Raw genomic sequence first — 26,088 nt, 5'->3', positions numbered from 1 at the left:
TGTACGTTTGAGCTGGTTACGAAGGAATTTCTCAATCGTTCTACCGGTAGGTGAAGAGTTCCTACCGGTAGGGAATCGATTTTCTGGTAAAGTAACAACGTTCTACCGGTAGAAGGGACGGGCCTACCGGTAGGAAACCAGGAAAAACAGACAATTCTGACAGCAACTACGAATTTTCAATCCAAACTCAAACACAACATTACAAGCACGATTTATGCACTAAATCACTCATAAAACATATAAAGAGAGGTAGAATTCCCTACCTCAAGTGATTCGATCGAAACCCAAGCGATTGATCAAGCCCTAGACTCCGAAAACTTCAAAATCAACCGAATCTCCTCCTCCGAGCGAAACCCACGAAATTTCAAGCTCAACAACGTGAATGGATGAAGGTTTGGAGGTTATTTACCATGGGTTTTGAGTCCGGGTTGGAGAGGGAAAAAGAGAGTGTGTGTGTCGAGAGAGAGGGAGAGCCGAGAGAGAGACAGCCGAGAGAAAGAAGAAGAAAGAAAAAAAAATGAAAAGGGGAAAGATGTTCCCTGGGAATAATAGAGGTGAGGGAAATAATCCCATGCCCTCACACCACACACTCACACATGCAACTCTCATCTATTTACCTTTATATCCTTCCACAAATACGTCATTCCATATATCCACACCGTTTATCTCGACAAGCCGTACAATTATATAAAAAAAAATATAGGCCTAAAATACGGGTCTTTACAAATATTTTGAACCCAGTGGCCTTCCCGTCTTCTATTTCAAAAATCCAGAAACAGGTCATTGTTATTTTGATACCTGTGACTGTGATGATTGTCTAGAAGACAGTCTCCTAGAAGATGACGAGGATTCTGAAGAACCATGTCCCATATATCCTTCGTCACCTCCCACTCCTTGTAAATCTCCACCTCCACCTCAACCTCCACCTGATGATGGTTCGTCGAGTCAACCGAGTGGATGTTTCATGTTCACCTCATCCCCTTCCTGGACAGAAGCTAATTTTCCTCCTTTGGAATTTCATAATTCCCAAGAAAGAACAACCCATCGGCATAAAATTCCAGACTCTACTACCATTCTCCCTGATGGTAGTACCAAAGCAGTGTCAGCAGCAGAAACAGCAATAAATTGGCAGTCAGCAAATTCTCTGGCTCAGAACAAAATTCTTCAGAGAATTGCTAACTCTCAGCAAAATTTGGAGAATGCAGTTCATAAGAAGTTATCAACCTTGGAACTTCTTATCAGAGATTTGCAGCAGAAAATTCAGAATGTTCACCAGGAACTTCTCCAGATGGCCTATGCCAACCAAGCATTTTCAGCAGCTTTTTACCATAAGGATGCTGAAATGAAGCATCTCAAGAACCAGCTTCATTCTCTCCAAGCTCAGCAAAATTTTCAACAAAAAAGCCCATTTGATATGTTTACATCTTCTTCTCAACAAAGTTTGTTTGGATATCCTCAAATGTCTCAACCCTTACCTATAAATCCTACTTCAGGATTTGGTGAGTCCAATATCTTTGGGAGCTCATCAGCTTTTCTTCCTCCACCAAAAAGACCATCTCCACCAAAACTTCCTTTCCCAAAACCCCAGATAAAACCTGTCCAGCCTCCAACAATTCCATCTCCATCATCTACATCGACCTCTACTCCAACTACCTCCACTCCTCTTAACCCATCCGATCCAAACTCCAAGTCACCCCAGTTAATGGTTCAGCCAATTCCTAACCTTCATAAAAATCCAATCTCCACTCTCCTACATACTTTAGCCACTATACCAGAAACCCCATCTCCTGAACCAACCATTGAGTTTGATTCAGATACTGAATCCACAAACTCTATGCCAATTCCTACTGTTTTCATGATGAACCCTGAAAACCCAGAAGAACATGTTGAAGATCCCATCATTGAAGAAGGTCCTGAGTTTGACACACCCCCTGAAATTCCAACCTTTGATTCCTTCTCACACTCAAATATGCATACCCAAGGTTTCTCTTTTGACACCATTCCCCCATCAAAATGGTTGGATAAACTTTATGAAATTCATGCTTGGTGCACAGCTGCTATGCTCTCTCCTAATGCTACACTCAGTGATGTCATTACCAAGTGTACAGCAAAATTTCTTGGCCGCCTACGTCAATGGTTCTTAGCTCTCGGTGAATACCGACAGTTACAACTCAAACAGCTGCCAACTCTTGATCAATTCATCTCAGTTCTGCATACTGAGTTTCTTGGAGACCACAACAACACAAAGGAATTCGTTCGAGAAGAATATCTCAGCATGAGATGCTGTTCATTTAAAAGGAAAGATCTCGAGACTCACTATGACCGTATGTCTCAGAGATTTTATATTCTCAACGGAATGGATGATGTCAATCTCAAGCAAGCTTTTCTCAATTCCCTTCCTGAACCATTGGGAAATGAGACAACAAGGCTCCTCCAGACAAAAGGATTGACGCTGAATGCAACATCTCTTGGTGGTATTTACCAGCATTCTTTGATTGCCTTGGAAAAATTGTGCAATCACCAGAAATTCCTCAGAACTCTTGAAGAACAGGGAAAACTTCTTGGTAAAGCATGTGACCGACCCGACTTATCCATAAAATGCAAAGACAAGAAGTGCACTTGCCGTCCTCCATACCGGAAGTCCAAACACTTTCAGAAATGGAAGTTTCAATCTCCTGGCAAGTTTTCAAAGTTTCCAAAATCTGGCAAGTCCCCACGCCGGAGAAAATGGAAATTTTTCAAGAAGAAAAAGTTCAGAGGGCAGCGAAAGTCTGATCGCTGCTACATATGCGGAAAGAAAGGGCACTATGCAAAACAGTGTCCAAATAAGGCAGCAAGAGACAAAATGGTGAACTCTTTGGCTCTCGTTGATGATGACTTTGAAGATGCTGATATCGAATCTCTGTTTTCCATCGACGATGAAGCAACAGATGAAGCAATTCTTGCATTCACTTTTAATGACTCAGACGATTCAGCAGAATCAGATGACTCTTCTGATGATCCTGACTCATTCCCTTATGAAGTCCAAACAATTGGGTTCCCCAACATCATGCTGGCTCAACCTTTAGCCAAGGTCAAAATCTTGCTTGGAAAATATGAGAAACCTATACCAGTCATCGCTTTCTTTGATACTGGTGCAGCAGCCTCCATTCTCAACTCAGCAATTCTCCCCAGGTCTTACTGGCAGTCTTGTTTCAGACCCTTTACAGCAGCCAATGAAGAAACATTTGTTATCACTCTGATAAGTAAGCCTATTTCCATTCAACTTTTTCCTGGATACACCATAAAACATCAATTCTATGGTTCTGATCTCCCAGGGAAAGATTTATTGTTAGGTTTTGATATTTTCCAAAATCTCAGCAAAGTTTCTTGGCTCAAAAAAGGATTGAAATACAAAAACTACTTGTTACCCTGGACCACTCAACCAAACCTTTTCAGCATAGAAACCTTTTCCTCCATAAAAGAAGCCATAATCAAAACCTCTTGTGCTGAATTCCATTCCCAGTTCCTAACCAAATGTTCCAACCCGCTTTGGAAAAATCCAGATTTCTTCATTTCTCTTCCCTTTAAGAAAAATGAAGACATTAACCCCACCAAAGCTACCCATCATGGAATGAACCCAGAACACTACCAGCTTGCTCTTCAAGAACTTCAGCAACTTCAATCAGAAGGTTTGATTGAGCCCACAACCTCTCAATGGGCATGTGAAGCATTTTATGTCAACAAAAGAACAGAGCAGATAAGAGGAAAACTTCGACTGGTTATCAATTACCAGCCTCTTAATCATTTTTTGCAGGATAATAAGTTCCCTCTTCCTCGAAGAAGTGTTCTTTTTGCAAACTTGCCTAAAGCTCAGATTTTCTCCAAATTTGATCTGAAAGCAGGTTTCTGGCAACTTGGCATTCATCCCGATGATCGTCCCAAAACTGGATTTTGCATTCCAGATCACCACTTTCAGTGGACAGTCATGCCCTTTGGTCTCAAGACAGCTCCATCATTATTTCAAAAGGCCATGATTCGGGTATTTGCTCCTATATTATCCACAGCTCTTGTCTACATTGATGATATCTTACTCTTCTCCCCAGATATTGAATCCCATGTTGTTTTACTACAACTTTTCCATTCCCTTGTCCAAACCCATGGCATTATGCTCTCAGAAAAAAGATGCTTTTGGCCCAACCTGAAATTGATTTTTTAGGGATGCATATCTCTAAAGGTCAATATACCCTCCAGCCTCATATAGCCTCCCAGCTTGACCACTTTTCAGATGAAAACCTCACAGTCAAACAAGTTTAGCAATTTCTTGGAATTGTTAACTATATGGCTGATTTCATCCCCAACCTTGCTCAATACCGTACCCCTCTCTCAGCTCTACTAAAGAAAATTCCTCCTCCCTGGTCAACCCACTGCACTAAAGCCGTCAAAGACCTCAAAACCATAGCCAAAACCCTTCCACCATTAACCATACCTTCAGATGGAAAGAGAGTCCTTCAGACAGATGCCTCTGATCTGTATTGGGGAGCAGTTCTTTTGGAAGAAAATACATAACAAAAACGCAGAATTTGTGGTTACAAGAGTGGTGCTTTCTCTCCAGCAGAACTTCATTACCACTCCACTTACAAAGAAATTCTGGCCATCAAGAAGAGCATTGAAAAGTTTGAGTTTCATCTAATCGGTCATCATTTCCTCATTGAGACTGATATGATGAGCTTTCCCAACATGCTCAAGTTCAAACAGAAACACCTTCCAAAGGCACAGTTACTCAGATGGGCAAATTGGTTTTCCAATTGGAGTTTTGATGCTGTTCACATAAAAGGAAAAACAAATGTCCTCCCTGATTTGTTATCAAGGCTCAAAAAAGAAATCAATCAGTTTTCCAAAACAAAACCACATCTCTTTGTTCCTGGTTGCTTTCCCATGATTTCCTGTTTCCATCCGATCAATTTTCCTGTCCACCTTCAGTGTCATCGTTTAGAGTTAACCCTCCTTTCTAGATGTGTTCAAATGTGTCAAAACCTTCAACATCTCTGTATTTTCAAGTATGGTCTTGATGAGTGTCCCATAAAAGGTCTACCTTTTCATCCTGTCTATCCTTTCCTTACTCCGTTTGAAATCTCCTACCATAATGTTTTTCATTTTAAGAAAGAAGCTTATCTTCTCTTGTGGTATTTAGTTGATATCTATACTATAAGTATCTTTTTTAATAAATCAGCAGTCTTGGTATATCTGGCTCATGCGGCGTTCAGTCAAGTCCATCCTCCAGAAGATTACTTCCTGAAATTTCTTTTGCTCTTTGGAAGCATACGATTCTGGCAACAGAAATTCAGGAGCACCCCCAGCAATCCAGATGAAGATCTCCAGTTTGCCTTTTGGACAAGTCGCAACAACAGGAGTCACCCTAATTCAGATGGTTCTATCACCTGGCGAAAGGCATATCACACTATATTCCTTTCAACATATCCAGTGACCCAAGGAAAGTGGATCGACAGTGGAAATTATCTTGTCATAACCCAAACACTGTGTTCACTCAATGGATTGGCACTCACAGACGTTCCCTCATCTCTCCTCCATTATGAGTCTGCAAATTGGAAATTCAATGATACTTATCCGGAAGAATGGCGCCAAAATATCCGCTATCTTTTAGATCAGTATCACCTCACAGACAGGACCGAAGACTCTTCTGGAAATAGTGAATCAGAATAACACCAATGTGTTCAAGCCAGCTGTCCCTTTTGCGTTCTATAAAGTTTCAGCCTTTTCTGAACAGGGTGAAATTATTATGTTTTACTATTGTTAGTCTTGATATTTGGTTGTACGTAGTTTGACAGTCTTCAGTAGTTTTAGGCTTTAGTCTAAAAGTGTATAGTAGTTTGTCTGTAAACTACTGTAGCAATTATATGTGTGTTACTGTGTTGTGATGCATGCAGTGATGTAAGCAGATGTCTTGGCTGCCTATATATAGCTGAGCTTCTCACCGTTGTAAGCAAGTTAGTAAGTTAGGGAGATATCAGTTCAAGAATTTTCTTAATATATCCTGTGTCTTATATTCTCTCTCTACGATCCTAACCTACTTAGTGTTTGTACCCACTTGGTGTCTGAGTTCAAGAATTTTCCTAATATATCCTGTGTCTTATATTCTCTCTCTACGATCCTAACCTACTTAGTATTTGTACCCACTTGGTGTCTGAAAACTTGGTAGAGGAAAGCCTGGTGAGTTTTTGTTTTTTACATGTCCCAGCAAGTTAGATTGGAGCAAGTCCGGAGCAAGTCCAATGGGGGGTTGTTATAGCCATTTTCCAGCTCCAAATGGGAAATCTGGTCTCCAATGGGGGATGGAAAAGGAGATGGAAAATGACTTTGATTTATATGGGGATGGATATATCCATCCCCTAATGACTATAGCTGTAAATGCCACATCATCAAACCAACTAATTCTACCAGAAAATGGACGGCCAAAGTTACCTGAATTAACTGGAATGTTGGCCGGAATCTGAAAATTTCTGCAACTCCTTGCCGGAGTAACCAAACCACACCAGAATCCATGGCTTGATTGGGTGTATGGCTTGATTGGGTTCTGTCGGGTGAGATTTGTGATCTCATGTCGGGTGAGATTTGGTTTGGTTTTGGACTGTGCTGTGTGTCTCTACACAGAGAGAGTAAATTTAGGAGTCTTGGAACAGCTTGGAAAAATCTGACCGTTGGGGAAAAAAATGGACCGATGAATGGCTATAATAATTCTAATGGGTGAATTATTTTCACCACTATAAATAATTAGGTGGACGGAAATTAGCTAGGGAAAAAATTCGGACAAAATAAAAAATGAACAATAACTTTTTTAATTTTTTGTAAAGTACTTGTTTGGTGGACACGCCAATTATTTTTGAACGGAAGTAGTAGTTGAATTAAGTTGGGGAAAAATAAGGTGGAGTGAAAGTAAGAAAGTTAGTTATTATTTTCCATCCCTTTGGTTCTATTATAGAACTCACCATTGGAGGGAGGTGAGTCCTATTATCCATCCAACTAACTTTTAACCACTTTTTCATTCTAAAGTAACTATCCATCCCCTCATTTTCCATCCCCCCATTGGACTTGCTACGTTGAATTCGCCGTGATACATCTATAGACACTTATTCATGTTTCAGTATCTTTCACTAAAATCAACATTGGAAAACAATGAGAAAACTATGGCCTTCTTGTTCCATTTGCATCTGTCATTTATGTAATTTGGGTGGATGATTGTTGTGGCTGACCTTGTACACAGTTATTATTGTTCCAAATCACATTCATCTCTTAACTTTGAGGAGAAGAAATATTGACATTTAACCTTAGCTTACTTGATGTTTGTCATGCTGTAACATTTAGGCCCTCATAAAATCCAAGGAATTGGTGCTGGTTTCATCCCTGGAGTATTGGATGCCAACTTACTTCATGAAGTTGTTCAAGTAAGCATGGCTCAAAATCTTTCTAACAAGACAGTCTCATTTATACTCATGCATCTTGCATTCTGTTTCCTGAAGAAAAGAAAGGAAACCAAGACAAAGGAAGAATAGAAGGAAAAGATTGGTTTCTGGTCATCTTCTTTACTATCTACAACTTTGCATTTCTGTTGACTTCAAAGTGTATAAACTCACTATCCACAATATGGCATCCTTATCACCTGCAACACAAAGGCTTAAGTCTGCCCACATTGGGGGTCGCCGTTCGGAGTAACCCTGTTACAGATGAGCATCACTGTGAGGAGCTAGCCTAAAGGAAGTCGTAGGATTTTTGAAATGGTTTTGGTTATCGATATTTTCTAGAGAAAAAATGGAAAAGGAACGGGTTTTTGAAATGGACTGGGGAGATGCTCCTTTTAACCTCACTCAAACTGCTTGAAACAAAGGTTGATTTGCAACTCTATCTATGTTTTTTTTGGCTTGCTTGGGACCATTGACTTTTAGGTGAGTGAGAGGTTTGTGGCTTGTTATCAGATAGAGAGTTTGATCACCTTTTTGGTGTGTGCTAACAGAGCATGCCTGCAGATCACATGTATGAAATCTTATATTGTTTTTACTTTCTTCCGTCTTTTCTTGCCATATTTACTCTATTTGATTCGCGATTCAACCAATGGTTATTAGTTTCTGAATGGTTTTGGTGGAACGGCGTTACAGATATCAAGTGAGGAAGCTGTTGAAACTGCTAAGCTTCTTGCATTGAAAGAAGGTTTGCTGGTAAGAACCTAATTATCCTCCTTATTTACCAGTTTGACATTTGAGGTACTTTATCACTTCTCTCTTGCAGTTTGTCATACATAAGTGTGACATTTCCATGTGATTGCAGGTAGGGATATCATCTGGTGCTGCTGCTGCTGCAGCAATTAAGATAGCTAAGAGGCCAGAAAATGCTGGAAAACTGATTGTTGTGAGTTTTGATTTTTTTGCTCTCCACTAATGCAGCAGTTTCTTTTTTGCGTACTGTTTGATCTGTCATGTGTTTGGATTTGAATGTCAACTGGGAAAATCTGGCTGAGCTGAACACCACTTGGCAACTTTGACTTTTTCACTGGAATTCTTTTAGATATATTATTTTGTTCGTGTAAATCTGAAAAAGCTAATCACGGTTGTATAAACTCTTTTCAACAGGTTGTGTTCCCCAGCTTCGGAGAGCGTTATTTGTCATCCGTGCTGTGTGATTCCCTGAAAAAGGAAGCAGAGGGTATGATTTTTGAGCCATGAAGATATTGCCATACTTTCAAAAGGTGCTAATGTCTCTCCATTTCTGTTTGAGTCTGAATGTAGAATTACCGAGATCGTGGTTTTCAGTTTAGAACGCAGGTTGGAGATTGGACTTTTGCTTAATAAGTTTTGCAACTAATAGTAGTAGTTTAGCCATGCTTAGGTTTGCCGAAAGGTTATTTGTCTGGACTTCGATACAACTTTTATTCGGAAATGTAAGTTTTGATGCAGAATCTGCTGTGTCATGTGTGTTTGTGTTTTCAAAGGCAAATCCATGAAATGAAGACTGCTTTCTTTACTTCTCTTTTAATGTTTTTCCCTTTTGGAAGTGAATCATGTAAGCGTGAGACCAACTAAGGTTCCGTTCCGCTAAGGTTCTTATTTTTTTTAAGTGTTTATTTTTCGCTTTACGAGACATCTTAGCGCAAAACCACCTAAGGTAGAAATAAGTTGGAAATCTCAGCTACTTTGAATTAAGCTGGGGATGAATTCCGAAGGTATGAAACAACGGATGTTATTTAAAACTTGGTATGGTAGTGGTAATTAATGGGGCATTTAGCCTCTAGTCCATTATATGTCTACCTTATATTTTTCAAACACTTCTAGTCCACTTGCATGGCCGGGTTACGTTTTTATCCTCAGGCCTTAACAATACTATCAACACCACATCCAACCGTAGGCTGCCACCTCTGGCCACCTACTCCGGAGACCACCTCCGACAACCTTTTCCGGCCACCAGTTCCAGCAACCAACTCTTGCAACCCGTGCATGTTATTCACGATTTTAATTGCTCTGCATATTTAGTGGAGTAAATTTTTATTGCAGATTGAGAAGGAAAAATTTATAGGACTGCCACGTTATTAATGAAGGTCATATTTTGAGAAGGCAGTAACGTGACTACTGTACAATTGTGTTTTTGGTGGTCTTGATTTTATGGTTGTGATTTACCCAACTTTCAATTTAAAGGTCCATATTTAATGATGGTTTTAAGCCCAATACCACTCGGAGCATAGTAAGAAAAATCGATGTGCTAATGAATGGTAGTCACTGGAGTGAAATTAGATTAGGTGGATCGAATGTTGCCAGACTTGGTCTCCTCCTCCTCCTCCTTCTTCTTCTTCTTCTTCTGTTTTTTCATATGGGTAAATCACACTGATCTCCCTTGATGTTTCTTATAAGTACATTGACTTCCCATCTAGTTTCGAAAATTATTGTCACCATTCCTATTTTACAAACTAATATGCTGATGCCCCCTTGCAGTCAAAAGAATCCCAACTGTTGTTAACATTTCTAGTTAATATATTTTTAATATTAACTCGATTATCTAAGTCATTTTTTTGATGACCTTTTTTGCTGAAAAGTAAAAAACTATAATACCAACATCATAAATAGTTTAAATTGCATTGACCTCCATATTTATATTAATGCACATTTTTTGTACTTAATATTCGTGAATATAAAAGACTATTTTATTTTGGAATGAACATAAAATAACTGATAGGAGAATATCAAAAACGTTAATCTTAATTTTGGATTTTTTTGTCATTACTGCATTGTTTCTAGTTGGTCCAACTATTTACTTTTTGAATTCATGTTGTTTATACAAATTAGAAAGGTGGACAAATTTTCCAGAAAACCGAAAAACAGTAACCTACAAACAAGAACATTTGAATTGTAGCTTTTGCTAGTGTTTTCTTTTACCTTTAGTGTGCTTTTAAGACTTGTTTCATTGTTTACTTCAATTTTGCAATTGCTTCTTGTTGAGACAAACCAAAGAAATTAATCTTGCTTCGGATTTTGGAAAATTCCATGTAGACGGGAAAATCAAAAATTAAGCTGGGTAGTATATATTTTAAAGATCTGGTCCGAAAATGACCTTCACTAAGGATAAGAAAATAAAAAATTTGACTAGTGTTTTTTTTATTATTATTATTATTATTATTATTATTATTATTATTATATATATCTTCAGTGTAATTTTTTCCAAATTTGGTTAAATTGTTTTTCCTTTTAAAGTTCTTTTAGAAGTTTTAGCCCTCTTTTCTAACCTTCGGTGTAGTTTTTAAAATATGGTCCAATTTGTTATTTAATTTTTAATTCATAATTTAATGGTTATTGTTATTTGTCTTAGTTCTTAACTACATTGAATTGTCATTATTTATGTTCATAAATGACTTTTATTTTGGTCTTTGAATCTTAGATTATTGGAAAACATAACGAGAGGAGAACATAAGTTAAATAAAACAGTCCTTGTCTTTAGGGTACTTTGTTGGCCTTGGACAAAATTCATTTCATTTTGGAATTGTATAGACGAAAAAAACAGAATAGTAAATATTTGGACCAACTATAAAAGTGCCCGACAAAAGAAATTTCGAAATCTTGAATTTTCCCTATTGGTTATTTTCTCCCGTAGCCCATTACATTTCGGTAAATGGTTGTTGAAAATCATAAATAACATTTCGGTAAATTGCTGTTGAAAACAAGATTATATTTCGGTAACTACATGTCGAAAATATGTTCAACTTTCGGTAAACAACTGCCGAACATGCATTTTCGGTAAATATCTGTTGAAAAAAATATTATATTTCGGTAATTGGATGCTGAAAATATATTTCAATTTCGGTAACTAACTGTCGAGTATAATTGGAAATTTTTAACAGGCTATGGGAGTAAATAGAGGGCTGCGAATAGCAGTGCCCTTTTTATATTCGTAGAAGTAGAATCCAAGTGTAATTAAAGAAGGAGGCAACTATTCGCAACCATTTACTTTCTCCATTAGCCCACTTCTTTTATTTACTCCATATAACCCATTAATTTCCCCAAATCTTCCTATTATACCCCTCTCCTCCCTTTATTTTCGGCATTTCAGGTTCGAAAAAATGTAATGTTTTTGACATTTGAATACCGTAATATTTAAATAATTTCGACAGTTAATTACCGAAATGTTTATATATTTTCGGCAATCAATTACCGAAATGTATGTATATAAGACTCTTCTAATTTTCAGTAATATAATATTGTCAAATAAATTTTCGGTAACCTAATACCAAAGTATATACCAGAATTCGGCAGTTAATTACCAAATTATATATATATTTTCAACAGTTAGTTACCGAAAGATATATATTTTTTTGACACTTAGTTACCGAAATTGTTTTCGTCTAAAAAATTAGAAGGGCAACATGAACATTTTGCATTGAGGGCTCATGTTGTAATCATTTGAAAAATTTTAATGGGTTAATGGAAAAAATAAGGGGTTGCGAATAGTCGCCCCCTTATTTATTGGTTAGTGATCCGAGAGAGTGATTTCCGGGTTTTACTTTAGTTAGCGATCAGAGAGAGAGAGAGAGAGAGAGAGAGAGAGAGAGAGAGAGAGAGAGAGAGAGAGAGAGAGAGAGAGAGAGGGAGGCCTTGGGGTGATAAAAAAATTTAGTCAACCATTTCTTATTTTCTTTCGGTCATTGGAAGGAGAGAGAAAATTTTGCTACAATTACAAATACAATCACACAAACACACACATAGCCCACATGTTGGGGAGTGTTTGTGCAATTGTGTTTGTGGTTGTAGACTTTTCGATTTCCAAAACTAGAAGGCTTATTATAATTTCCACTGGTTGGCATGTTGCTACCTATATTAATTATACGGGAATCACTCTAGTGATCTCACATCTCTATTTTATCACATGCAGTAATACTTGTTTCTTTTTTCTAACCAGATGTCGGGTCAGTTTGTTTGCAGCTTGACTAATTCCAGAGCTCTGAACTTAACGACCGGACAAATTCTGCAGTGGCCCCAAATTTCAAATGTTTGGTCTCCTTGAAATCCGAACATACGATTTTCTTAGAAGACAATCACTTATTTGTTTTCTCATACTCATCTGCTGAACCGGTTAGAGTATACTTTGACTTGACTTCCTATATTGCTTATATATATCATTCATTTGACTTGAACAAAGCAGAGAAGATTCTTGAATTAAAAACCTGAAATAAACTAAAGATTATTTGATAAAAGGTGATGATCTCGATGAGCTCTAACAGGGCGGTTCAATCCAGGGAGAGGAGCTTATTTATTCCCTTTTTTTTTTGAAAGGTTATTTATCCCTATTTAAAATCTCCCTCTTGGTAGAAGCTTAGCTGTCATTTGATTCGTCGTTGGCTTGGTTTGAACGTTTTTCCGGCCAGAAGCTTTTAGGGGAGATATTGTAAATCAGTAGCAGCTGGGAAAAATATTTGGATGGTCATGGGAGACAGATCGAATACTAATAGCAATTACATGAAATCTTTTTTAATCAAAATACTAAATTACGCTTGTTTGACTCTACTTTCAGAGCAAGTTTCAAGTGTATTCATACTTTATTATCACTAGCGCCAAGGCACACGCGATCGAAGAAAATCTATTAAATCAACTTTTATTAATATTAAACAATTCAAATGCATAACAATAAAAATGAAAGGGAAAAATTGTGAGAAAAAGTTGCAGTAAAAATTAGCAACAATTTTGGAAATGATAGTTACTTAAGGAACCAAAAAAAAAAAACGCATGATAATCACTTACGAATAATCATTAGAGTTCTTCATTTGCTGGAGAACAATCAAATTCCAAAGGGTTAGCAATAGAAGAGGTTCGAGCATGTTCCTATTTAACCAAAAAGAAAGAAAAACACATAAGAGGGAGGGAATAGTGTAGTTTTAGGAGATGGAGAAACTTTTTCTCCATTGGTAAGAACTTTAAGAAGTGTGGAAATTAGTTTTGTCCCAAAATACATGTCCACTTTAAAATGTTAAAGACTCAAAGCTAAAATCTTTGTCATTTTTTACAAATGTCCTTCACAAAGAGGTACAAACAAGTTCAAAAGTTGAATTTTAGGGGCAATTTGGATAATAAGCACCTCTTGATGACTTAAAGTGCATTAAATGAATGTTCTCTTTAAAAACTTGGGATTCCAAGGAAAACTGATATTGACACTCCAAAAATTGATGGAGGCACTTCAAAATTCGTGTAATTCTAAAGTCACTTTCCTTTGTTTTTTTGGGTGCCTTCATCAATTTTTGTAGTGCCAATATCATTTTCCATTCCAAAAATGGTGTAAAATTGTGGGACGGAGGGAGCATAGTATCACATTTTTTTAGTAAAATTTAAATGTTCAGAATCTACTCAACAAGATTTTATCAATTACAATTCATATTGAATATGAAATTATGAATAGATCAAAATAATATTTTTTAGAAGTCATTATGAATTTGTTATTTTTAAGTGTTCCATTGTGTAAACTTTTTTCAACTTCCAGTAACAAAAAAAAGTATTAATCTTTTAGATAGTTACGCCGGAAATGAATTTTTGAGTTTTAATGAACTCAATTTTCATTTGGTTATAGGAAACAAGAAATGATTGATACATGTGTGACAAATTTGGGGGGAAGAAAAACGAAAAGAGATTTCAAATAAATGAAAGACAAGAGGTGTGATAGAGAGGCAATGATCGAGGGAATCAGAGGGGCTGTAGTTAGGGCGGTAAACGAGCCGAACCCTATTAAATTCGGCTCAGGTTCGTTAAGGTACTAGTCTAGCTCGAGTTCGATTCGAGCCTGAATAACTTGGCTCAAGCCCGCCTCGTTAAAATTTTTCAAAGCTTGGGTTCGGCTCGTTAAACTCGAACGAACCGAGCAGAGCCGAATCAGGGCTGGAATTGAGCTTGTCAAGGCTTGGGTTTTGTTTGGCTCGGCTCATTAAACTCAACCAAACCTAAACTTTTTCATTGGTTGTATATAATTTGGGAGAAAAATAAGTATTAAATTATATATATAACCTTGAAATTTTTTATATTTGCGTATAGACCCCTAAAGAATTATTAATTATATTTAACTACAGGTTTATGAGCCTAACCGAGCCGAAAACTATAAGGTTCAAGCTCCGCTTATTTATCGAACAAGCCTAATATTGAGTTTCAAGTTTGGTTCATTTAATGGACGAATCGAACTTGAATGAACCCTTACTGAGCCGAGCCTCGAATAGTTCACGAATGGCCCAGTTCATTTATAACCCTAGCTATAGTGTACCGGCTGCTAGGGGTGTAAACGAGCCGAGTCGAACCGAATATTGACATATTTGAGCTTGGCTTGATTCGAATTCGTATGGCTCGAGCTCGAATCGAGCTGGAAAATCTCGGCTCGAGCTCGGCTTGCCAAGCATGTGCAAAGCTCAAGCTCGGCTCGTTAGTATTTGGTCTGGAATAAACAAGCCTGCTCGGCTCGAACTCGAGCTCGAACTCGTCAACAATTCAGCCTTAATATTGAAAAATTGGCTAAACGAGCCGAGACGAGCCGAGCCCTGCTAGGTTCGAGTTCGGCTCGTTTATCAAACAAGCTGCAAAATCGGGCTCGAGCTCGCTCATTTATCCTTTGAACCGAGCCGAACCGAGCCCTTACCGAGCCGAACTCGCGAGCTGCTCAGCTCATTTATAGCCCTACCAGCCGCACTACACTGTATAGAGTTTTGACTTTTGAAAGAGTAATAGAGGGGCAGCAAGGTCTTTTTTTTTTTTTTGGGTCGGCGGGGAGCAAGGTCTTTGCAGTTGCAAATAGATTCCATGACATAATAAAATTGAAAACATCACTCCATGACAATGAAAATAATAGTATTTTTTTCCTTTCCTCTAAAATGAGATTTCCCTTGCGTTTTACTATTCTTTTTCTACATGGTAGTGGCGGTCTATTTATCCAATTCTGTGGATTTTGCTTCTAAACTCCTTTGCACTCTGCTGTGTTGGTTTCTTGTTTTCTTTGTAAGTTTGTTTTCTACTTTGGTTTTGGTTGCTTATCATCGTATTATCACCAGCAATTGCTTACAGGAAAAGGTCTCAGCTTCTCTCCATGCTCTTCCATATTCTCATTTTGTGAGCTTATTCCGAGTCCACAAATATGATCTGACCTGTTTATTTTGCAGAACACACCAAACAAGAACATGCTTGTGAAAAATTATTTTGATCGGATATCAATAGATACGTGAATAAGTTTGTATTCTGTTTTGTAAATTGTAAGGTTCAAGTTTAAAGAATACATGCTTTTTCATAGCTTGATCAAATCAATTTGTTATAGATATATTCTTTTTTACGTGCACTGTGAGATGAACGGTTGGGATCATGATTGTGGGTCCAGAACGAATCCACAAAATAGGAGTATGGAGGGGTATGAATAGAGTTTGATTCTTGATCTTCTACATTAACCAAGTGTTTGGGGAATTCATACCCAAAAGGAAACCAAAATCAGACATATCTTTCATGTTTTTGGCCCGATAAGTTTCTTGCATTTTTCTGTGTGGCGAAGCTTAGTTTGATCAGTTAAGAACTCATAATCTGCATCTCTCTCTATGCTCTATCCGTATGCATGGAACTAATTCTAAGTTTTGAAATTTAAGTACAACATTCTCCTCTACTGATGTAACTTCTGCTGTAATTTTTCAAGGGCTGACAAATAATATGCTCTATTGGAATATCTCGTTTCGAATACAACATATGTAGATTTGTTTCCTAGCTAGTCACATAAGTTTAACATAGTATTGGATGTGGTTAATCAGAAAATAAAGAAGAAAATATAGTATGGCAGTGTTGACTGTTGAGTATGCTTTGTTTCCCCAGGAATACACACGTGAATGGGGCCACGAATTTGGATCAGTCTTGGATCAGTTGGACTTGCTTTTGCGCTCTTAGCTCGCTAGTAAGCACACTAAGGATATGGTTGGATCAATGATTTTTGTAGGGAAAGGAAATGATGACGTGAAAAAGCGTCATTGTTTTGTTACGTATCATTTTCCTTTCGCTTTATATATCCCTTTACAAATCCGTGATCCAACACGTTCCAAGGATTCTAAACTCTAGCCTTCTATGTAATTTCTTTAAGAACTGTTGTGGTTGTTAGTTCTCATCTCTTCAACCCTATAGCTTGCACGTTGATTTTGGCAAAACGGCACAAGAGAAGGATGCGATTGCTAAGGATGTTACTGAAGTAAGCTTTGTTAATCGCTACGTTCGTACCACCTTCTTGAGCCTAATATATATCTCGGGACACTGCTTATCGTAATATTGTTATTGCTTTGACTTGTGCAGTTGATAGGTAAAACACCACTTGTGTACCTCAACAATGTCGTGGATGGTTGTGTTGCTCGTGTTGCTGCTAAGCTAGAGATGATGGAACCCTGCTCTAGTGTCAAAGATCGGTACATATTACCTCTTGATTGTCTGTGCTATTTTGCTTCGTAGTACCTCAAGCATGACCATAAGCTATGAAGCACCAACACTCCTAGAGATCGCCATATCCGTGTCCTTGACACGTTAAGGACACGGCAAAACATGTATGGGACACACCACTTGGTGTGTCTGTTAAATTAAATTAAATATTTTTGTGGGGACACGGCGGGGAAATGGGGGACACGACAAGGGTTCAATATGCAATTGGTTTACCTTTTTAGGAGTAAATGTGTATTACTTTAGATATTTGGGTTAAAAGTGTAATACGATGTACATATGATGCTTTTATATACATATTGATGCTTTGTGCTTTTCCACACAGCTCCCTTGCTTAAAAGCAAATTTTGTTTATTTATCTTTTCCATGTCCCCCGTCATGTTAATGCCTCAATTTTTTTAGAATCCCGTGTTTGTGTCTGTATCCGTATCCATATCAGTGTATGAGTCCGTGTTCTATCCGTTGTACATAGACCATAAGTCTTAGATTTTAGTGTATTAGGGGACTGCCAACTAGATTGCAATACACTAAATTATTTCTGGCATGCAGGATTGGGTATAGTATGATACAAGATGCTGAGGAGAAGGGCCTCATTAAGCCTGGCGAGGTTAGTCCAAAGCCGCCCCTAGGTTTCCTCTTGTTTTGTTATTTGCTCAATTTGATTTTTGTCGCTGTGGATTCCTGTACGATGGACATCTATTCAAATGGAACTCATATCGAGTCGTCAATTATGTACTGTGTAAATAGTGGATTTCTCCTCTTTTCGTTACTTAGTTCAGTTAACTGCATCATCATTTTGTAAAATCTAGTACTCCCTGCATTCCTATCTGTTAGTCCATTATTCCATTTTGGATGTTCCAAAATGTTAGCCCATTTCTGGAAAAGAAAGTAGAAGTTTGATGATTTTTCAAAAATATCCCAAAGTAGGTAGAATATAGGGGCAATGAAGGAAATGAGGTCATTAAACTTGAGCATAGGTGCAATCATTACATGCCTCCTTAAAAAGTTTGAACTCCCAAAATGGACCAAGAACGTGGAACGGAGGGAGTATATTTGTTATAGCTCTTTTTAGCACACATCGCATTCATTCAAGACAGCGTGGTTTAGCTCCAGGGGGAGGGACTCATTTCACATATATAGTTAGTCTCATACAAGGATGTGCCTAGTTATTAACTGATAACTATTAAGTAGATGAATCAAATAACAGCAACCATACCTACACAATTCATGTTGTTGTGAGCCTGACGAACTTTTCTGTGAAATTTCACACACTGCTGAAGAGCGTCCTCATTGAGCCAACCAGTGGTAATACTGGCATTGGCTTGGCATTTATGGCGGCAGCTAAGGGTTACAAGCTAATCATTGCCATGCCTGCTTCTATGAGTATGGAAAGGAGAACCATTCTCCGAGCTTTTGGAGCTGAATTGGTTCTTACGGATCCTGCCAAGGGCGTGAATGGGGCTGTTAAAAAGGCAGAAGAGATACAGGCAAAGACCCCAAATTCCTACATTCTTCAGCAATTCAAAAACCCTGCCAACCCAAAGGTATTGATTGCATGAGTGCTTTCTGAGTATATTTATTATTAGCATATATGTTGGTAGCAGATTGCAAGATTAGTTATTTGAAGGACATCTGTTTAATTTAGATCCATTATGAAACCACTGGACCCGAGATCTGGAAAACTTCTGGTGGGAAAGTCGATGCCCTGGTTTCTGGGATAGGTACTGGAGGAACAGTTACAGGTGCAGGAAGCTACCTTAAAGAGAAAAACCCTGACATTAAGGTAAGCTTTTGGTTGGGAGAGTTCTTATTTTCTCAATGTACTTCTTCCCTCTATTTCATATTTGGTCTATATTTTCATTTCCTGCTTTGGTTTGCCATTTTTTTTATTTGTTCAGTTGTATGGTGTAGAACCTGTTGAAAGTGCAGTTTTATCTGGAGGGAAGCCTGGTGAGTTTTTATTTCTAAAATATCTCAGCGAGTTACCGGTAAGTGGTGTAGAACCAATTCACGGTGCAGTCCAATGCCAAAAGCAGCACAATTGGGCTATTTGAGATGATCGTTTGTAATAATGGTATAAGTTTTGGGGTTTCGTATGCAGTATGCAATGTCACGTTGTGCCCATATGCGGTCTTTGTTGTCAATAAGGAATAAGAGAGCAAAATGTAGCGTTTTTGAAATTTTTATTTAAACTGCTTTGCTGAAAATGCAATGTGGGGCATAATAAGCAAAATTGTAACGTCCATGTGTCTAGTTATCATTTTGTTAAGAATGCTGATTCAATTATTTTAGAAGAACATACAAAACCGTTCCTTCTTGACAACATCGAATTCATTGTGATAAATCTGCAGACAATTTTTATGTTTCGGTATATTCTGTTAACATCAACATTAGAAACCAATGAGAAAATATGACCTTCCTATTCCATTCGCATCTGACATTAATGTTGTTTGGGTGGTAATGGTTGTGACTGTTACCTAGCAGGCTAATACAGAGTTTTATTATTCCAAATCACAATCATCTCATACCATTGCAGAGGAGAAATATCTTCTTTCAAGCTTACCTTTCTTGATGTTTGTCATGCTGTAACATGTAGGCCCTCATAAAATCCAAGGAATCGGTGCTGGTTTTGTCCCTGAAGTATTGGATGTCCAGTTACTCGACGAAGTTATTCAAGTAAGCATGCTCAAAATCTCAAGCTGTCTCATTCAGTTTTAGTAAAAGAGGGGTAAGCTCTACACCTCCAGTCCAAGGACGCCAAGTCTTCAGAAGTTCAAATCCCTAGAGTCTTTTCCTGGCCTGAAAGGAACGGTAGGGTGAGACTGTACAACTTTTTATATGCAATAGGTGCTCCTTTGGCTGCTCCTCTTATTCCATCCATTACCGATAGCTTCTAGCTGCGGATGTTAGGAAAACCTCCTCGTGACTCTTGCCCCTCCTAAGAAAGCCTTGAACAAGTAGTCTCCTACCAAAAGATTCGCAATGAAGCCCTCACACCCCTACTAGTTCAAAACCCCTTTTTCCCATGACCAATATCTCTAATATAAGATGGCTTCCTCTTATCACATCTTGTGTTTTGTGAAGAAAATAAAAGAAAACGAAGGAGGGGATTGGTTTCTGGTCATCTTCTTTATAGTCGACAGCTTTGGATTTATGCAACCTTCAAAGTGCATAAATTACTGTCGCAAATTAGGTACCTAATCACCTGCCGCACAAATTAAGTCCTTATTGGGGATTGCGTTCATAGTAACCCCGTTATGCATGGTTGGCATTGTGAGGAAATAAACAGAAAAACAAGGAGTTAGGATTCTCGAAATGGTTTTGCTTGTCGATATTTTTCTAGGGGAAAATGGAAAAAAGAAAGGGTTCTTGAAATGGACTGAGGGAGATTACCTTTTGACCTCACTCAAACTGCTTGATACAATGGCGGATTTATCACTGTGTGCCTGTAGATGTTGGGCTTGCTTAGGACCTCACTTTTTGATTTGTACTAACAAAGCATGCCACGTATGCGAATTTTATGTAGTTTTTACACGCTTCCATTATTTGTTGCCATTTTTGGTCTGTTTGATCGGGAAAAAACCTCTGATAATTATTTTTGAACGGTTTTGGTTGGGCAACATTGCAGATATCAAGCGAGGAAGCTGTTGAAACTGCTAAGCTTCTTGCACTTAAAGAAGGTTTGCTGGTAAGAACATAATTATTCTCATTAGTTAGCAGTTTGTCCTATGAGGTATTTACCACTCCTCGTTCCTCAAATGAGGTTTTCTATTAGTCACAATTGTGACACTTCAGTGGTTAACATGTTTGCAGGTAGGAATATCATCCGGTGCTGCTGCCGCTGCAGCAATTAAGATAGCTAAGAGGCCAGAAAATGCTGGAAAACTCATTGTCGTAAGTTTCGAATTTTCGCTCTCCTCTACTGCATCATGTGTGTATATTCGAATGTCTACTGGGAAATTTGTTCTAATGCAGAAAAATCTGTCATGTTAATTATGAAGGGTGCAAACCATTGCTTATTCTTGAGTAATTTGTCTGAGCTGAACACCACTTGAAAACTTTGACTGATTCACTATAATTAGTTTCGATACATTGTTTTTCTTCGCGTAAATCTGAAAAAGTTGATAGTGATTTCGTAATTTCTTTTTCGACAGGTTGTGTTCCCCAGCTTTGGAGAGCGTTACTTGTCATCTGTGCTGTTTGATGTCTTGAAGAAGGAAGCAGAGAGCATGACTTTCGAGCCCTGAGGTTTTCCGTAGCTTCAAAAAGTGCTACTGTCTTCCCCCTTTTCTAGTCTGAACAGAAAAAATATTGAGATCATGGTTTTAAGTTCGGAACGCAATTTGGATATGGGAGCTTTGGCATGATAAGTTTTGCATGTAATAGTTGTTTCGCCAATGCTTGGGTTTGCCGAAAGGCTTATCGCTGGGCATCGATACAACTCTTTGTTGGGAGATGAAATAAGGTTTGATGCAGAATTTTTTCTCTGTGGTTTCAAAGGCAAATCCATGACTTGGAGCCTGCTTTCTTTTCTCCTCTTTCCTTTTTTTGTCTGTGGAAAGTATAATATTAACTGCAATTATTGCAAGGGGCTATTTGCTTGGTGCGATGGCAATTACTTAGAGCTTCCAAATTTGAGAAATAAGTTTAAAATGACAGCATCTTTGAATTAAGCTGGAGGTGAATTCGGAAGGTAGGAAACCCACGGATTTTTCTGAAAACTTGGTGTCGGGGGTGGTTATTCGGTCTGTGTAAGAGGGGTCGGATCAAAGTTTTAGGTGAAAGTGCAAGGAGAGGTTGTTTGGCATAACCGCGTAAGCCTCAAGGCGTTGATGCATAAGCTTTCCAAGATTTTAGTTTTTATTTACAAACTATAAAATTACCTGATATCAATACACTTGTAATAAAAGAACCTAGCATGGTAAGCCAAGACCTGTGTTGAAAAGACAAAATTGCCCTTGGATGATTTGTCTTCCAATCTGTTTTTGCATGTCTTGAGTTGGGGTAGTTTAGGTATTGCATGTTGCCCTTGGTTGCCCGGATTTTATTCAATCAATTTGTACTCTGTTTTCCTGATTTTACTCAAATTGTACGTTGTTTTCTGCTGAATTTCCGCTGGGTGTGGCTCGAGAAATGTACTGATGGAAGAAGAAAGTTAAAAGGGTGACTATTGATGTTCCCTTTTACCCATCTCTCTCTTTCGCGCATAGAAAACTTCCTCTCTGTCTTTTCTCTCTCTCTAAAACAGAGGCACACTAGCACACACTGAGAAAATCCTTTCTCGCTGTCTTTCGATCGACGCCGAACTCGTACCCCGCTTATATTCATGTTCACCATGCGGCGTCCCACCTCGCCGTCGTGGAAAGGATTGGCCGAGTTGGTCGAAGGTAACGGAGAAACTTGATGACGAGGACGTTGCTATTCTTTTTAATTCATAGATACACATATCGAGTGTTTATGTATGCATTTATATGTGAGTTCCATTGTTAGGGTATTGATGATTGTTTCTTTTTAATTATGTTTTCATTTGTAGATCTAATGATACTCTTGGGATGGAGGTTTTGAAGAGGTTTAATGTGTGGTTGCTCGATTGATAACCTGTACACCTACTACCCTCTCTCTCACTCTGATCAGTAGTAAATTTTTATCAAAATTGGAGTCCAAAAGGACTGAAAGGAGAGCCAACTTCATACTATTTGAATGTCTTTTTGTCTTAGTTTCCTTCCATTATATTAATATCTAATTATATTAATGTTTTAGATAGTAGGTTCACAGTTAACCATATTGGCACCATGTGTATTGTGGACTTGATAGAGAAGAGGACACATGGCTAACAGAGACGAATATTCAAACTTGAAAATGTTGAAAATGTTGACAAAGAACAAGGCTTTTGCGACAGGTAATTGACTCAAAGAGCAAACCCAAAGAGAGATCGAGCCCTAGCTTTCAAAATCGGCACCGAGAGCAATACACATCTTTTGAGCTCGATCCGGCACAACCCATGCTCCAAAATGCATATAGAAGAAGGATTGAAGATCGGTTTGAATAGACTTTAAGTTGTTTTGGTGGAATTTGGGTCGAAGAGTGAGAGACAGAAAGAGAGCCAAGAGAGGGAGAGAGATCGGGAGTTAGAGAGAGAGTGGGATTGGAGATTTTTTAATCCCCTACACTCCCCACACACATATATATACTAACACACACACACACTAATCACACTTGCACTCTCTCCACTTTCAATCCTTATCTTTTATGCCCCATATCAAATAAATCTAACAAATTTTGTATTTATTCAATATTCTAATATTGATAAACCTTTAAACAATTTTAAAAAATACGGGTCTCTACACAGAGAGAGAGAGAGAGAGAGAGAGAGAGAGAGAGAGAGAGAGAGAGAGAGAGAGAGAGAGAGAGAGAGAGAGAGAGAGAGAGAGAGAGTGTGTGTGTGTTCATTTGATTTGGGTAAATTATTAATGTTCCTCTAATACTTGGTTGGAGGATCCTTATGATGGATTGAGTTCTTTGTGCCACTCGACAGATTCAATCATGCAAATCTCCTCAAGTGTCCTAGCTTTGGATCTTTCAAAAATCAAGTTGAGAAGATCAAAGCCTTTTTTGTTCCAGTTAATAGGATACCGTCAATTACCGGAAGAGCCACAGAGTTCCTTTGCATTTTTGCTCCGATATTTGGCAAGAGATCTGCGCTACCTAGAAGGAGATTGTTTTCTTTAGTGGCAAAGTTGCTTCTCTATTGTCTTTCTTGTTGCTTGCTCCACTGTCATATAGAGTACCTTTTTGATTAGTATACAGAGTACCTTTAAAGATATGCAATTATTTCTTTTTTAGGCTTTAGTTCCTTTGTAACTCTCTTTTTGCACTTCGTGCATATATTGAATATAGAATTACTTGCAAGATCTCTTTGTTTGGAAGATAATTATTTGCATAATCCATTTAATATAAGAGGTTGAATGATTTATGAATCTGCAAATAATAAATGCAAATAAAAAATTAATACTTGAAACTGTAAATATTTTTCTTTATAAAATCACTATTGTCCAAGCTTAACCAAAGTTTTCAAAGACCGAGCATGTGGTGTCGTGCGAAGCACGTTGAATTACACTAGTATACCATAAAAGCAGGGGATAGTTTTTGCACCATACTTTAAGTGCCTCACAAAAAACTTGCAAGTAGTTGGTAGAATTCACAAAAAGGCATGTTAAGGCAAAAAACATAGTGCATTAATAGATCCAACTTTTAAAAGCAATCTAAGTCATCTTGCAAATACTCGAAAACCTGTCTTCTTGCCCCCAACAACTATAAATGAACAGACTCTTTAGTTATGAGAAGAAAAAAGAACACTCTTCTGATCCTCTTTACCTTCCTCCTCTAAGCAAGCCTACAAAACAAGAAACCGGTTAGCGACGCCCAGCTAGATTCAGCTGGTGGACTGCGATGCATTAGTTATAGACACTGAAAGAGAAGAGAGTACAGAAAACTTATAAAAGTACAGTATATCTCAGATTAAGAAATCGCGTAACTCATTGCATTTTGCTTCAAATGTTACAGGTAACGATCATTTTGCCTCTTGCGTTTTGATCAGGAAAATGTTAATGCTCGTTTGAAGGGTATCACGCTTCAGAAAGTGTGTTGGAGATTTGTGAACACGCATACAAATAAGGATACATTGAATTGTGCAACAAGTGTATTGATGGGCTGCCGTATTGATGTTCTAAAGTTTTGGGTACGTATTATTTGTACTTCGACCACCTCCATTTGCTTAGCCCCAACAAGCGTTCAATGCACGGGACAATAAAGAACATCAATGCTATTCTTTTTTATGTAGTCCCGTGCATCGATGGGACAAAATGCTAATTTTGAACCTGTACCTAATTGGACTTCCGGAGATCTAGTCTTAGTTTTCATTTGAAGTAAAAAATGCACCGCACGGTGTGTGAAACACTTGACTTTGAGCACATGGGTGGTCCCCTTGATTACTCCATGTTTTTTCAACTGTTTCAAATTATTTCGTTGCACTGCACAAATGGGTGGTACCCTTTCCAAATTCATGCCACAAAGGTCAATTTACCCATTATTTGTCCGAATTTTCTTCTCTCTCTCCAATCAATTGTTTACTAGGGGTGGATATTCCGGACACGATTCGTTAACACGACACGAAGTTAGAGGGTTTGGGTCAACTACTTTTTGACACAAACACGAATATAACAAGACCCACCACCATGAAAATTAAATGGTTCAAACACGGATTTGACTCGCGTAACTTGATAAGGACACAAGTAACTATTTAATGTTCCATGTCGGCACGTTATCACGATACGACACCACTCGAACATGACACGGTTAGTTTTGATTCTTTCAAATTTCCTATGCATCAGAAGATTTGAATTTCAAAATCATGCTTGGTTAACTTGTATAGGAAAGTATCAATTTGTGGCCATTTACCGGGGACCTTCAGCTAGAGGCTATTAAATTCGTGGAGAACTTGAGCCATCAAGCCTAAATACAAGAACGTGGGAATAATTAGAGCATCTCTAAGAGGCTCTCTACTTGAGCCATGTTGGCTATTATAACTAAACCCAAATTCAACGTTCCAAGAGGCAATGGATAGAGTGCAAACAATAGAGAGTAGTGTTAAATTCGTAGATGAAAAAGTGAATAGCCAAAGTGTATAATATATATCGGGGTGGTTTTCGGGGACAACTAAAAAAACACCCCAAAGTTTCCAATTAAATTTTGATGATCCGAACCGTTTAATGTGTTTAAAACGTGTTTAAGAGTACACGCGAGAAATCAGCTCAAAATAGGACCGAAAAGTGCTTGATCCAAACAGTTTTTTATAAAACAATATATATAGACATTTATCAAAAGCTGTTTGGATCAAGTTGTCCCCGGTCATATTTTGAGCTCATTGAACGGTTTTAAACACATTGAACGGTTCGAATCATAAAAATTTAATCGGAAACTATGAGATTGAGATTTTTAGTGTTTTTTTTTTTTTACTTTTTAATAGGCAAAGTAGAGAGTAGTGTTGAAAATGCACTTTATGGACTACATTCCACCTTTCCAGCTTCAAAACTGGTGCTATACGCCTATACTGAAGAGTCTCAGCCTCTTTAGCTTT

At 38.0% G+C, this 26,088-nt stretch overlaps 2 protein-coding genes across 6 annotated transcripts in view; both read left to right on the top strand.

Moving 5' to 3' along the window:
• Positions 1-9,016, top strand: part of LOC131325250 (cysteine synthase-like) — a 49,489-nt gene extending 40,473 nt beyond the window's left edge. For all 3 annotated transcript variants that reach the window (XM_058357405.1, XM_058357403.1, XM_058357406.1), the window contains 5 exons: positions 6,200-6,210; positions 7,363-7,442; positions 8,151-8,210; positions 8,320-8,400; positions 8,622-9,016. In XM_058357405.1, coding sequence (XP_058213388.1) covers positions 6,200-6,210; positions 7,363-7,442; positions 8,151-8,210; positions 8,320-8,400; positions 8,622-8,714 — 325 coding nt within the window. In that variant the 3' untranslated portion in view covers positions 8,715-9,016. The remainder of the gene's footprint in view (positions 1-6,199; positions 6,211-7,362; positions 7,443-8,150; positions 8,211-8,319; positions 8,401-8,621) is intronic.
• Positions 9,017-15,376: 6,360 nt separating this feature from the next.
• On the top strand, positions 15,377-24,660 carry LOC131325247 (cysteine synthase-like). Of its 3 annotated transcripts, XM_058357397.1 has the most exons (13): positions 15,377-15,494; positions 16,347-16,425; positions 16,650-16,713; positions 16,815-16,924; positions 17,502-17,559; positions 18,233-18,496; positions 18,598-18,735; positions 18,851-18,902; positions 19,549-19,628; positions 20,581-20,640; positions 20,766-20,846; positions 21,107-21,220; positions 24,550-24,660. In XM_058357397.1, the coding sequence occupies exons 2-12, from the start codon at positions 16,361-16,363 to the stop codon at positions 21,197-21,199; spliced, it is 1,065 nt and encodes a 354-aa protein (XP_058213380.1). In that variant the 5' UTR covers positions 15,377-15,494; positions 16,347-16,360; the 3' UTR covers positions 21,200-21,220; positions 24,550-24,660. The 3 variants fall into 3 exon arrangements, 2 of the variants coding, with proteins under 2 accessions (XP_058213380.1, XP_058213379.1); XM_058357396.1 differs by lacking the exon at positions 24,550-24,660 and having other exon boundaries at positions 21,107-21,430; XR_009199618.1 differs by lacking the exons at positions 19,549-19,628; positions 24,550-24,660 and having other exon boundaries at positions 21,107-21,166.
• The last annotated feature ends 1,428 nt before the right edge of the window (positions 24,661-26,088 follow it).

This window comes from Rhododendron vialii, chromosome 5a (assembly GCF_030253575.1).
Source record: "Rhododendron vialii isolate Sample 1 chromosome 5a, ASM3025357v1".
NCBI classification, from domain to species: domain Eukaryota; kingdom Viridiplantae; phylum Streptophyta; class Magnoliopsida; order Ericales; family Ericaceae; genus Rhododendron; species Rhododendron vialii.
Note: the sequence above shows the minus strand (reverse complement) of the source record. Positions and strands in the feature narration are given on the sequence as shown.

What these genes read in the sequence shown, in the direction of transcription:
- LOC131325247 (XM_058357397.1), top strand. Translation starts at nt 16,361, where the DNA reads ATGGGGCCACGAATTTGGATCAGTCTTGGATCAGTTGGACTTGCTTTT. An exon ending in GCCTCATTAAGCCTGGCGAG is followed by an intron (nt 17,560 to 18,232) that starts GTTAGTCCAAAG and finishes ACACTGCTGAAG; the next exon opens with AGCGTCCTCATTGAGCCAAC. An exon ending in TACTCGACGAAGTTATTCAA is followed by an intron (nt 19,629 to 20,580) that starts GTAAGCATGCTC and finishes GCAACATTGCAG; the next exon opens with ATATCAAGCGAGGAAGCTGT.